Consider the following 13,466-nt stretch of genomic DNA (forward strand, 5'->3'; position numbering starts at 1 on the left):
GCATACAGTCTAAAAAAAAATTAAAAAAAAAGCCAAAAACTCAAAACGCATCAAAAACGCTGCAAAAACGCTGCACTTGCGTTTTTGATGCTGGTCCATTGAATTCTATTACATGCAAAATGCTGCATTTTGCATGAAAAAAAGTCCCTGACCCTTTCCAAAAATGCAGAGGTACAAAAAGGCGTTGATGTGAACATGTTCCATAGGAACACATGGTAAAAAATTCCCATGCATTTCTGCAAAATGCAAAATGCATCAAAAAACGCGCTAGTGTGAATGGAGCCTAAAAAAACTAGATCTAGGACTTCAATGGTCTCACTATTGTTTGATATGTCTGTGAAAGGGCCTTCAATCAAATAGAAAGTATGCTGTAAGGCTCGATTCACACCTATGCATGTTGCTTTTGAGCGTTTTTGGAGGTTTTTTTTTCATGCTTGCCACGTTTTTGAGCAGCGTTTTTGCCGCGATTTTGCCGCGATTTTGCCGCGATTTGCGGTTTTTTTTTTATTTTTTTTTTTACAGTTTTTTTTTACAGTCTTAAAAAAAAAATTTTAAAAAAATTAAAAAAAAAAAAAAAAACGGCAAAAACGCATAAAAAACGCATCAAAAACACTGCAAAAACGGTGCACTTGCGTTTTTGATGCTTGTCCATTGAAATCCATTACATGCAAAACGCTGCTTTTTGCATGAAAAAAGTCCCCGACCCTTTCCAAAAATGCAGAGAAACAAAAAGGCATTGATGTGAACATGTTCCATAGGAACCCATGTTAAAAAATTCCCGTGCATTTCTGCAAAATGCAAAATGCATCAAAAAACGCACTAGTGTGAATGGAGCCTAAACAAAGTCCACAAATTGTCACGTGACAAAAATACTCTGATTACTTGCAATCCGTTTTCTGTATACCGGTATATACTGGAAGTAAAATATAGCTAAGCTATAAAGTATTATTTTAATTCTTCTGCACTAGAAAAAGTCTCTGTGAATATTTTTACAATAACATGAATAATTAAATCAATATACTATATCAGTATATTTTTCATACTCTTGTTTAAGGAAGAAAAATATTGGAAAAACATAAATAATACTTTATCGCCTATATCCATGCTTGTTTTGAAGAAGGCATTTTTTTAATTTACCAGTTGAAAGGAAAGTTGCTTTATCTCGACAGTCTTTTTCTCATCTGCAGGTACATGTATGAGATAGCAAGGAGAAACACTAAGCTGCCAGAAGTGTTTGTTGAAAAGCTGTATGAGTCTGTTACAGAGATTGTGAAGAAGTGCTGCAGTTCAGAAAATGCTATTTCTTGTCTGGATAAGAAGGTACTGTGACTTCTTTAAAGCTTGAATAGAAGCACGCTGTCCTTTTCACAGTCTTTATATTTGGAGTATGATTAAAATTAAAGTGTCACTGCATAAGCCATATCTTTTTTATTACATCACCAACATCTAGTTGAGTTATCTGGATGATTTCCAACCAAGTCAGAACATGGTACCTTGGTACCACCTAAGCCAGCCATACACTGTAAAAGCAAAGTTGATTCCTTCCTCCACAGTTAATAGCATGGGCAGACAAATCTTTCCCACCAGCTATTGTATTCTGATAGCCGGCCCCCGTGGTTGTCAGAATACCTGAGCAGTGGCTGCGTCTGACTAAATACAGCCACTGTTTGTCCAGCAATATTTCACCCAACGCTGTATCCTGGCCTAGGCCAAACAGGCCCAGGCCTAGGGCAGCACTTTGCAGGGGGGCAGCCCGGAAAGAGTCCCCGCCAGCTTGCGCTACACTGTTATGCCGCGTACACACGATCGGACATTCCGACAACAAAATAAATGCATTTTTTCCAACGGATTTGGGCTCAAACTTGTCTTGCGTACACACGGTCCCACAAATGTTGTCGGAAATTCCGAATGTCAAGAACACGGTGACGCACAACGCGTACGACAAGCCGAGAAAAATGAAGCTCAATAGCCAGTGTGGCTCTTCTGCTTGATTCCGAGCATGCGTGGAACTTTGTGCGTCGGACTTGTGTACACACGATCGGAATTTACAACAAAGGATTTTGTTGTTGGAAAATTTGAGATCCAGATCTCAAATTTTGTGTGACGGAAATTCCGATGGAAAATGTCTGATGGAGCCTACGGAATTTCCGACAACAAGCTCCCATCGAACATTTTCCTTTGGAAAATCCAACCGTGTGTATGCGGCATTAGTATAGCGCCAGTCTTATTGGGTGGACTGGGCTGAGAGGTGCCGCTTCTAATTTTGACTGTCCTCTCATCCTGGACTACAAGCCTTCCTCACTGTGCTATATGTTTTCTGCTGCACCATTGGCATTGTTATATTTTCTAAGGCTCCGTTCACACTAGCGCGTTTTTTGATGCATTTTGCATTTTGCAGAAATGCACGGGAATTTTTTAACATGGGTTCCTATGGAACATGTTCACATCAATGCCTTTTTGTTTCTCTGCATTTTTGGAAAGGGTCAGGGACTTTTTTTCATTCAAAATTTCAAAATGCAGCGTTTTGCATGTAATAGAACTCAATGGACATGCATCAAAAACGCAAGTGCACCGTTTTTGCAGCGTTTTTGGTGCGTTTTTGGTGCGTTTTTGCCGTTTTTTTTTTTTTATTTTTTTTTAAGACTGTAAAAAAAAAACTGTAAAAAAAAAAACGCAAATCGCGGCAAAAACGTGGCAAAAACGCGGCAAAAACGCTGCTCAAAAACGTGGCAAGCATGAAAAAAAAACCTCCAAAAACGCTCAAAAGCAACATGCATAGGTGTGAATCGAGCCTTAGTCCTCTCCATAAAATTATGGGAAATTTGTGCTTAAAGTAAAACTATAGGCAACACTTTTTTTTTTTCATTTTGGATAGAGTAAGGGAGGGTTATAACTCCTGTCAGTTTATTTTTTACCATCCCTGTCCCATTGCAGAGATTTCCCTTCACTTTGAGGAAATCTATGCAAATTAACGGAATCCATTGCCCCCCCCAGGCCCTTAGAACTAGTGTCCCCACTTGAAAATTTCAGAGCGGGTCTCAAACAGCAAAGGGTGTGGCCTTGACAGGAAGGGGTGGGTCATATTTAAATTAGGGGGTGCATGAGTTTAGCCAGGCCTAGGGCAGCACAAAACCTAAATACACTACTGGTTTCACCCAGTGCTTTTGATTTTCAGATCAAAGGATATCGGGTGGGAGAAACTAAAAAGAAGAGCTCCTTGCAAACAAAACAATTATTACTTACTTGTCCTGCTGCCCATGCCACTGAACTGTCCCTGTTCTGAAAACAGAAGCGTGCAGAGGATTGTTCAGAATCTAGCAGATTTCCAGGTGTTTAAGGCACTTGGTCCCTCATTTCGCTCTCTTTTTTTCCACTAGCCACTACAGCAATTCTGGGGGAGATTTACTAAACTGGGGCACTCAGAATCTGGTGCAGCTGTGCATGGTAACCAATCAGCTTCTAACTTCAGCTTGTTCAAGTAAGCTTTGACAATAAATCCTGTAAGCTGATTGGTTGCTATGCAGAGCTGCACCAGATTTTGCACGCTCCAGGTTTAGTAAATCAACCCCACTGTGTCTTTCAGTACATCAGTGATAGAGAAAAATTAGCTGTTTGCAAAATTTTATAACAAACTATAAAAAAAGTTTTTTGTTTTTTTTTTTTCAAAAAAGCCCAGTGGTGATTAAATACCACCAAAAGAAAACTCTATTTTTGTGAAAAAAAAATATTTTGTTTGGGTACAGTGTTGCATAACCGTGCAATTGTCATTTAAAGTATGACAGTGCTCACAGCTAAAAATTGGCCTGGGCAGAAAGGGGTTAAAAATGCCCAGTAGGCAAAAGGGGGTCATTTGGGGAGCAATTGTGTTGTCCCAGCATTTTTATTTGATGTTGATGTTTATATTGTAAAGGGGGAGGAGTTATACATTACAGGACCAAGAAGATTATTGGTATTCTGTGAATGCACATGCAATAGTAATCTCTTATTTGATCTGCTAATGTGTACACACATATTCAATGCATATGTTGCAGTCCTCATTTGCATTGTGCCTCGTACAACTGAACAATGTTGTGCCTTTTGTGTGGATAAGTTGGAGTGATGTGTTAAGTTATGTAAAAAGCTCTATAATTGCTGACTATGATATATTTAGGCACATGCATGCACCTAACAAAGTAGCAGCTCCTAAAGAACAATACCTGTGATATAAGAGCAAATACAGCAGTTTAAAGTGATATTAAATCAGAAAACAAAAATGGAATATATTACAGCTTGCCAATCCTTAACCACTTGCCTACTGGACACTTTTAACCCATTCCTGCCCAGGCCAATTTTTAGCTGTGAGCACTGTCATACTTTGAATGACAATTGCACGGTCATGCAACACTGTACCCAAACAAAATTTTTTTTTTTTTCACACAAATAGAGTTTCTATTGGTGGTATTTAATCACCACTGGGCTTTTTTGAAAAAAAACAAAAAACTTTTTTTTATAGTTTGTTATAAAATTTTCAAAAAGAAAAACTGTGCTGCAGAGCAAAAAAAGGTCAAAGGTAAAAGCTGCACACAAAATACACCAATATCTGTGTATACCATGAAAAATAAAAAATAAATAAAGTGCGCTAATTATATGAAAATACACACATAGATGTGAATACATGTGGGTGGTAGTAAAAACCCCAATCTACTGAGAGCAAGTAAATGACTCCATGAGTGGTAGAAATATATAAGTGCAAAACATAAAAACTCAAAGAAGAAACAAAAAATGTGTACATGTGAAGTACAATGATATTAATAGCGTGAAAATCTGAAAATCAAACAAACTCAGTCCATGGGTTCAAACATAAAAAGTTCATCAGTGAAAAAAAGCTTCCATCCACTATACAGCTCAGCAGCAACTAATCCCCCTATGAGTGGATTGACAAAGGAGAGGGATGTGCAGGATGGTGCAAATCCACTGGCGGTGACTCCAATAAGTGAGAAAGTGATAAAGGTGGACTCTTACCCTCCGTGTTGGACCCCCTCCTTGGCAGGGTCTATCAGGCATGCAGATTTTTGCCCTCTGCAGGGACCGTGTAATGAGAAGATCTCCCCAGCAGCTGTCAGGAATGTTGTCTCCGATCCGGGCTGGTCCAAGTGAAATGCCTGGAGAGGGGGGAAGGAAAGCTCTCTTGCTCCCAGTGTGGCAAAGGAAAAAGCAAAAGAGCGGAGCTCCAATAGTGTAAAAAGTTTCGGAATTTATTCAATAAAAGTACAGACCGCAACTGAGAGTGCACGCTCCGTGAGGTAAAAATACAATTAAAAACAAGCCGGCATATAAGAATCGTAATAACCCGTGCATAACATGGGGCAATCGTGACGGCTTACAACGTAGCCACGCCCTACATGTTTCGTCATTAGTAGACGTCTTCAAAGGGGCACGGGCTACGTGTTAAGCCATCCCCTATATAGTATAACAGTGCACACCAAGCCTCGTTTTCACCTCCGCTCTCAGGGAAGGGAAAACCCAAGCCTCTACCTGGTGCTCCTCAGTGAATGGATGTTGCCAAGGTGACACATAGGACTGAAACTAAATAAAACTTCAGCCACTCCCAGCAGAGCCAATCTCTCGCGCCATCTGGAGGAAGAAGCCCAGTATTACTAGACAATTAATATGTCTTACAGATGCTAATTTGGAACGTAAAACTGACAGAGCAAAAAGGAGAAAATCACTGAATCTCACCAAGAGGCACGATGTGGTGGTTAATAATAATAAAAGTGTAGAAAAAAAAAATTGTAAATATATATGGAAATGTACGGAAAAGAAACAACGTTCATCTCTGTAAATAAAACCACATTCAAAAAACACATGTATGAAAAAAAAATATATATATATGTATTAGAGTCACACCGTAATAAATGGAGGCCCATCCATGAACGTGAAGAGCACTCGGTATCACAATGATGCGACTAAATCATTATAATGTATAATATTTAAACATATCGCTATGCTCCCATCCTCTCAAAATTCCTGGAAGCCCTAATCGCTAGATCCTCCCAATGTCCTGGAGAGTCAACCAACCAGCAGCATGTGAGGAAGGAATAGATAAGACACCTTTATCCAACCGTTGCTAGGAGCAAAAGTGAATAAATGGAAAGGTGGGAAAAAAAAAAAATTGTGAATGGATGAAAAGATAAAAAAAGTGAATGGATGAAAAAAAAAATAAATAATTGTGAATGGATGAAGAGATAAAAAAAGGTGTATGGATGAGAAAAAAAATTGTGAATGGATGAAGAGATAAAAAAGTGAATGGATGAAAAAAAAAAAAAAATTGTGAATGGATGAAGAGATAAAAAAAGGTGTATGGATGAAAAAAAAAATTGTAAATGGATGAAGAGATAAAAAAAGGTGTATGGATGAAAAAAAAAATTGTAAATGGATGAAGAGATAAAAAAAGTGAATGGATGAAAAAAAAAATTGTGAATGGATGAAGAGATAAAAAAAGTGAATGGATGAAAAAAAAAATGTATACAAAAGAAGGGAAGAAAGGAAAGGAAGCACAGGGCCCAAAGCATCACCTATGAGTTATCAATGAACGCATTCAACTCAATATCAACATTTAGGCCTAAGGGTCTGAGGGAGCGGATCTTATAAATCCACTCCATCTCGAGTTTAGAGATGGCCCGTCTTTTAGATCCCCCTCTTCATGGAAGTTTGAGTTTATCAATGCCCATGAACAAAGTACCGCTAGGGTCTTTTTTGTGTTTGTCTAAATAATGTTTGGAGACTGGGTGGCCCAAAAAGCCCCTTCTAATATTTCCAATATGTTCCCCCAGTCTAACCTTTAATGATCGGACCGTGCGGCCCATATAGTGGAGCCCACAAGGGCAAGTGAGTAGGTAAACCACATGGGTGGTTTAATATGGAAATTAAGCGGGGAATTATTGGTAATGAATTGACACACCTTTCTCTCCGTTAAAGCATTAATAGCACAAACCTCGCAATTTTTACATTTGAAATAGCCTGTCATATGTTGAAAGAACATAGGTTTATGAACCGGAGGGTCACATGCAGCAGATACCACCCGTGAACTGATTGAGGGGGCACCCCTAAAGACCAGCTGGGGTCTGTCAGGAAGGGATGGTCCAAGCACGGGATCATTCTTAATAATGTGCCAGTGTTTGTTCAACATCCTCCTGACAGAAAAGTGCTGGCAGGAGTATCTTGTGATCAAGGGACAGACCAGCTGACAGTCCCTTTGTGCCCTGGTTTTATCAGCCAGAAGAGCGTCCCTGTCCAGTGATACAACCTGATTGAGTTTTTCAGTCAGAAACTGCACTTCATACCCCTTCTCTATAAATCTGTCCGTCAAAACCTTAGACTGAGCAAGAAAGTCAGTATTGGTAGAACAGTTCCTTTTCAGTCGGATGTACTGACTTTTAGGGACAGAGTCCAGCCAAGCTTTATGATGGCAGCTGTCCCTCGGGATAAACGAATTGCGGTCAGTGACCTTGAAATAGGTAGAGGTAAGTAGAGAGTTATTTTCACCTCGTATCTCCAGATCCAGAAAGTGTATTTTTTCCTGGCTGGCCTCATATTTAAAGGATATACCCCTCTCGTTGGAATTGAGTCCATCCATAAAGGAACAGAGAGAGTCATAGGAGCCATCCCATAGGAGGAGGACGTCATCTATGTACCCGGCCCACAGGACCAATTCCGGTCTCCGGTGGGCATAGATGACGTCCTCCTCCCATTTCCCCATAAAAAGGTTCGCCAAGCTGGGGGCAAATTTAGCCCCCATGGCTACCCCCTTAGTCTGGAGATAAAACTGTTTATTATGCCAAAAGAAATTATGTGTAGTGGCATATTCTAAAAGCTCCATAATGAAACGTTTTTGCTTCTTGGGTAGGGAGGCATCCTTATCGAAGAAAAATTTCACCGATTTAATAATATTTTTCTCATCCATACACCTTTTTTTATCTCTTCATCCATTCACAATTTTTTTTTTTTTCATCCATTCACTTTTTTTATCTTTTCATCCATTCACAATTTTTTTTTTTTTTTTTCATCCATACACCTTTTTTTATCTCTTCATCCATTTACAATTTTTTTTTTTTTTGTTTTTTTTTTTTTTCTCATCCATTCACTTTTTTTATCTTTTCATCCATTCACAATTTATTTTTTTTTTCCCACCTTTCCATTTATTCACTTTTGCTCCTAGCAACGGTTGGATAAAGGTGTCTTATCTATTCCTTCCTCACATGCTGCTGGTTGGTTGACTCTCCGGGACATTGGGAGGATCTAGCGATTAGGGCTTCCAGGAATTCTGAGTGGATGGGAGCATAGTGATATGTTTAAATATTATACATTATAATGATTTAGCCGCATCATTGTGATACCGAGTGCTCTTCACGTTCATGGATGGGCCTCCATTTATTACGGTGTGACTCTAATACATATATATATATTTTTTTTTCATACATGTGTTTTTTGAATGTGGTTTTATTTACAGAGATGAACGTTGTTTCTTTTCCGTACATTTCCATATATATTTACAATTTTTTTTTTTTCTACACTTTTATTATTATTAACCACCACATCGTGCCTCTTGGTGAGATTCAGTGATTTTCTCCTTTTTGCTCTGTCAGTTTTACATTCCAAATTAGCATCTGTAAGACATATTAATTGTCTAGTAATACTGGGCTTCTTCCTCCAGATGGCGCGAGAGATTGGCTCTGCTGGGAGTGGCTGAAGTTTTGTTTAGTTTCAGTCCTATGTGTCACCTTGGCAACATCCATTCACTGAGGAGCACCAGGTAGAGGCTTGGGTTTTCCCTTCCCTGAGAGCGGAGGTGAAAACGAGGCTTGGTGTGCACTGTTATACTATATAGGGGATGGCTTAACACGTAGCCCGTGCCCCTTTGAAGACGTCTACTAATGACGAAACATGTAGGGCGTGGCTACGTTGTAAGCCGTCACGATTGCCCCATGTTATGCACGGGTTATTACGATGCTTATATGCCGGCTTGTTTTTAATTGTATTTTTACCTCACGGAGCGTGCACTCTCCGTTGCGGTCTGTACTTTTATTGATTAAATTCCGAAACTTTTTACACTATTGGAGCTCCGCTCTTTTGCTTTTTCCTTTGCCACACTGGGAGCAAGAGAGCTTTCCTTCCCCCCTCTCCAGGCATTTCACTTGGACCAGCCCGGATCAGAGACAACATTCCTGACAGCTGCTGGGGAGATCTTCTCATTACACGGTCCCTGCAGAGGGCAAAAATCTGCATGCCTGATAGACCCTGCCAAGGAGGGGGTCCAACACGGAGGGTAAGAGTCCACCTTTATCACTTTCTCACTTATTGGAGTCACCGCCAGTGGATTTGCACCATCCTGCACATCCCTCTCCTTTGTCAATCCACTCATAGGGGGATTAGTTGCTGCTGAGCTGTATAGTGGATGGAAGCTTTTTTTCACTGATGAACTTTTTATGTTTGAACCCATGGACTGAGTTTGTTTGATTTTCAGATTTTCACGCTATTAATATCATTGTACTTCACATGTACACATTTTTTGTTTCTTCTTTGAGTTTTTATGTTTTGCACTTATATATTTCTACCACTCATGGAGTCATTTACTTGCTCTCAGTAGATTGGGGTTTTTACTACCACCCACATGTATTCACATCTATGTGTGTATTTTCATATAATTAGTGCACTTTATTTATTTTTTATGTTATAAAATTTTGCAAACAGCTAATTTTTCTCTATCACTGATGTGCTCTGATAAGGCTGCACTGATGGGCACTGATGGCTGCACTGATGGACCTTGATGGGCACTGATGAGGCTGCACTGATGGGCACTGATAGGCTGCACCGATGGACACTGATGAGGCGGCACTGGTGGGTACTAATGAGGAGGCACTGATGAGGCTGCACTGATAGACACCACTGAGGGGCACTGATAGGTGAAACTGATGGCCACTGATAGGTGGCACTGATGGGCGGCACTAAAGGGCGACACTGATGGGCACTGGTAGGTGACACTGATTGGAAGCACTGATAGGCACAGATTTTCAGCACTGGTGGGCAAAGATTGGTGACACTGGTGGGACTGCACTGATAATCAGGACACTGGTTTTCAGCTCTCTTCTCCTCTCCTTATGCTGTCATTTGACGGCACCCTAGAACTAGACAACCAAGCTGTAGCCGTTATTCAGCTATAGCGCAGTCAGCAAGTGGTTAAATGTGGTGGCTGCATTTGTTTTCTTTTTTGGGATTTTTTTTTTATCCTTTTTCACCTAGTGATCCAAACAGGCACATTTACTGCCTCATGGTGTCTCCAGTCTGGAAGGAGGAGCAATGAAGATACCTTTGGACAGCAGCATTGTCAGTCTAGGGAGAGTTTAGAGTTCAATGCAGCAGCAGATCTAAAGATTTTTTTTTGTCAAGCCCAACTCCAACTAACACTTAAGCAGTTACATCAACAGATTTCTCTCCCTTTTGGGACAAAAGTTTTACATGAAAGAATAAAGTCTGACCGTTGCAAGCACCCTTGTCATTGGTAAATGTTTGTATCAACCCTCTAACTGCCACTTTTACTAGACAGCTTGGTCTTGTAAAGAAAGTTGAAAAATAAAAGACTTACTGGCAAGATCAACAGGTAAAAATAAAAGAGTAAAAGTGCCTAAAAAGGGTAAACTAAGGCAGCCACCACATTTATTGGCAGGTATGCTGCAAAATAATATGTTTTTACTTTTAATAGCACTTTATGTATGGGTATTTTATATTAGAGCATGCATATACAGGCAGCAGCATATGAAATTGTGATTGCAGTTGCCAGTGGGCAAGTATATAAATGTGCACTGTGATAACCTTGAAAAACATGCCACTATGTTTTCTTTTTTTACATTCAGTGTTTTTTCACTGTCAGATTCAATTACATTAGTTCGTACATCATGCCGTTTTATTCCTGTAGGAAATATGAATGCAAAATAGCTAACGTATATATAAGAGAACTACCAAAAACATTAGCAAACATCCCATTTTTATTTTAGATTTGTTCTCAATTAGCTGGCATACGTTCAGCAAAATTTTTTTGTAAATTAACCCTATGTATACTATCATGTGTGGATCTCCACTAGCATCATGTATGTAGCGGTACCCCCATAGGGGCTGCTGAAAGTTGTAGTCCGTCTGTCACCCTGCCCAGCCCGGCATTCACTTTTTTAAGCACACAGAGTCAATAAATAGTCTGTTAACGTAATTTTTGTGTTTTTATTGAGGGCGTATAATTTGGATGGGGTTAGGGGTTTTATGAGATGCACAGAATTTGAGTAGAAAGATTTGCATTGGGACAAAACTATGTACACTCCCTATACATATTTACACTTCACACTCCTCCTGAACACACTTGCTTGCACACTATTACCGCCTCTCTCTCTCCAGCACATTACTTCTCCTCAGGCACAGCTAGTATATGGTTAGGTCTGACACTGGTTCCAGCCAGGCCTTGTAGAAATGCCTTTTGCAGGCAGGGACCACAGGCCCCTGTGGTGTAGCCAAAAAAGGTTAAATTGGTTAAACTCTAGCTGTCCTTGGTGGACTACTGATCCCAGCAAGTTCTCTTCAGAACCTGTCAGCTCTCCTGGTTGCAGCTGCCCGACTCCACTGCCCATGGCATCACAGTCTCGTCCCGCTGGCTCTACATTCATCTCAGACTGCACACTCCCAGTCCGCTCTGGCATGCCTCCCGAGCTCTCCCAACTATACCTGCCACTCACCGACACCTTGTGGATCCCTCCTGGAGACATTGCCTGGCAGTACCTTCCACTGTCCTATCCTGTTCCTGGTCAAAAACACCACTGTGGTTTGTACGAGGGTCCTTTCCACTCCCGAGCTCCAGGCCCAAGGCCACCCCCAGACTGGGGAGTTCCCTCAAAGACCCCGACAGCTAGCACTCCATCTCTCAGTTCTTCCACCCGAACTCTCCTCCCCAGCTGGGCTGACCCTGGGTATTTAAGGAGGCCTGCCCCCTGCCAATCCAGGTTGGGGATTGATCTGGGCTCCTTAGAACACCCCAGACAGCTCCACCTTTCTCCCCCTGCTCTCTTCTAAAAATCCCTAGAAGCCAGAGGGAGGTAACCAAAATATGATGCTCTCTGTGAGTCACCAGCCTACTCTGAGCCACTCCCAGCCCCCCCGCAGATCAAAACAAACAGGCCTAGCGTCTTGCAAGGCCTGCCTAAATTTACCTGCACTACAGAAACCCCAACTCTAGCACCTACCTAGATAGAGGGTGCTACATGTACTTGTTTTAAATGCTATTAGAGTATGATGTAGCTGTTTCACTACAGGGGGATGAATTGCATTCATGTACATTTTTTTGTGTGTAAATCAGTCTGCCATGTCTGCTGTTTTTGAAAGTCCACTATGTGGATGTCATGTGGGCTTTACTTATGCTGACATCAGATCTAAAACTGGAATCTAGCCACATCTGCTCCCATCAAAAGTATAAGGCCTCATGCACACTGGATGTTTTTTCTGCTGCTCCTAGTGGAGTTTAGGGGTTTTTTTTCTGCCCCCCTACATGTTAGTCTGGGTCTATGCACCCATCTCATAGGGGCATTTAGAGGCCCCTAACCAGTGAGTCCAGAAGCAGCAGAGTTTTGGCCTTGATGTGCTTAAACACGTGTGAAAATGCGGCTAAACGCACCTAAGTGCTAGTCAAGTTAAGCGCTTAAGCGTTTATTCATTTCAATAGCCAAAATAAATTATTATTCTGGCCAATGAAATTAATTAACGTCCAAGAGCTTGATGAGCCTAAATGCATTACACGAGTTTACAAGCGTCAAGCATTTTTTCTGCCAAAGCTTTGTTGGTAGGAAGAAAGGAGCCTAGGAAATTTAGCAAATTGTCCAGTGTGCATAAAGTCCAACATTTTAGAGACAGTTCTCATTTTCCCAGCCTCAAGCAAATCTCAACAAATGAGCATCTGTGTTCTGTTTCAGAAATCACAGCTAAACGATGAAATTAAAAATTATGTCAGTGAAGGGAATGAACTGTGTGGAGATTATCATAAATATCCATTCTCAGAATTCAAGAAAAGGTAAGAACTGCTATTGTAGAAAGTTGTAGTTGTGAAGTATTCTGCTTGTCTCCGGCTGATGCCGTAATAATGTACCCTTAAAAGCAAAAAGCTCAAGAGGCCAATGTACCTGCAGACTGAAAATGTGTTTTTCATGATTACATAATGTGAAGTAATCAAATTGCAATGCACTAAGGCTCGATTCACACTAATCCGTTTTTTGATGCATTTTGCATTTTGCAGAAATGCAGGGAAATTTATTAACACGGGTTCCTATGGAACATGTTCACATTTTTGTGCCTCTGCGTTTTTGGAATGGGCGGGGACTTTTTTCCTGCAAAATGCAGCGTTTTGCATGTAATAGAATTCAATGGACCTGCATCCAAAAAGCAAGTACCGCGTTTTT

General features: G+C 40.7%; 1 protein-coding gene across 3 annotated transcripts in view; it reads left to right on the top strand.

Moving 5' to 3' along the window:
• The window catches only part of GC (GC vitamin D binding protein), a 232,957-nt gene that overhangs the window by 154,795 nt on the left and 64,696 nt on the right, over positions 1-13,466 (top strand). For 2 of the 3 annotated variants that reach the window (XM_073600580.1, XM_073600598.1), the window contains 2 exons: positions 1,170-1,320; positions 12,984-13,081. In XM_073600580.1, coding sequence (XP_073456681.1) covers positions 1,170-1,320; positions 12,984-13,081 — 249 coding nt within the window. The remainder of the gene's footprint in view (positions 1-1,169; positions 1,321-12,983; positions 13,082-13,466) is intronic. The other variant, XM_073600589.1, reaches the window with a different exon arrangement.

The sequence above is a fragment of the Aquarana catesbeiana genome, linkage group LG01 (genome assembly GCF_042186555.1).
Source record: "Aquarana catesbeiana isolate 2022-GZ linkage group LG01, ASM4218655v1, whole genome shotgun sequence".
In the NCBI taxonomy this organism is placed as follows: domain Eukaryota; kingdom Metazoa; phylum Chordata; class Amphibia; order Anura; family Ranidae; genus Aquarana; species Aquarana catesbeiana.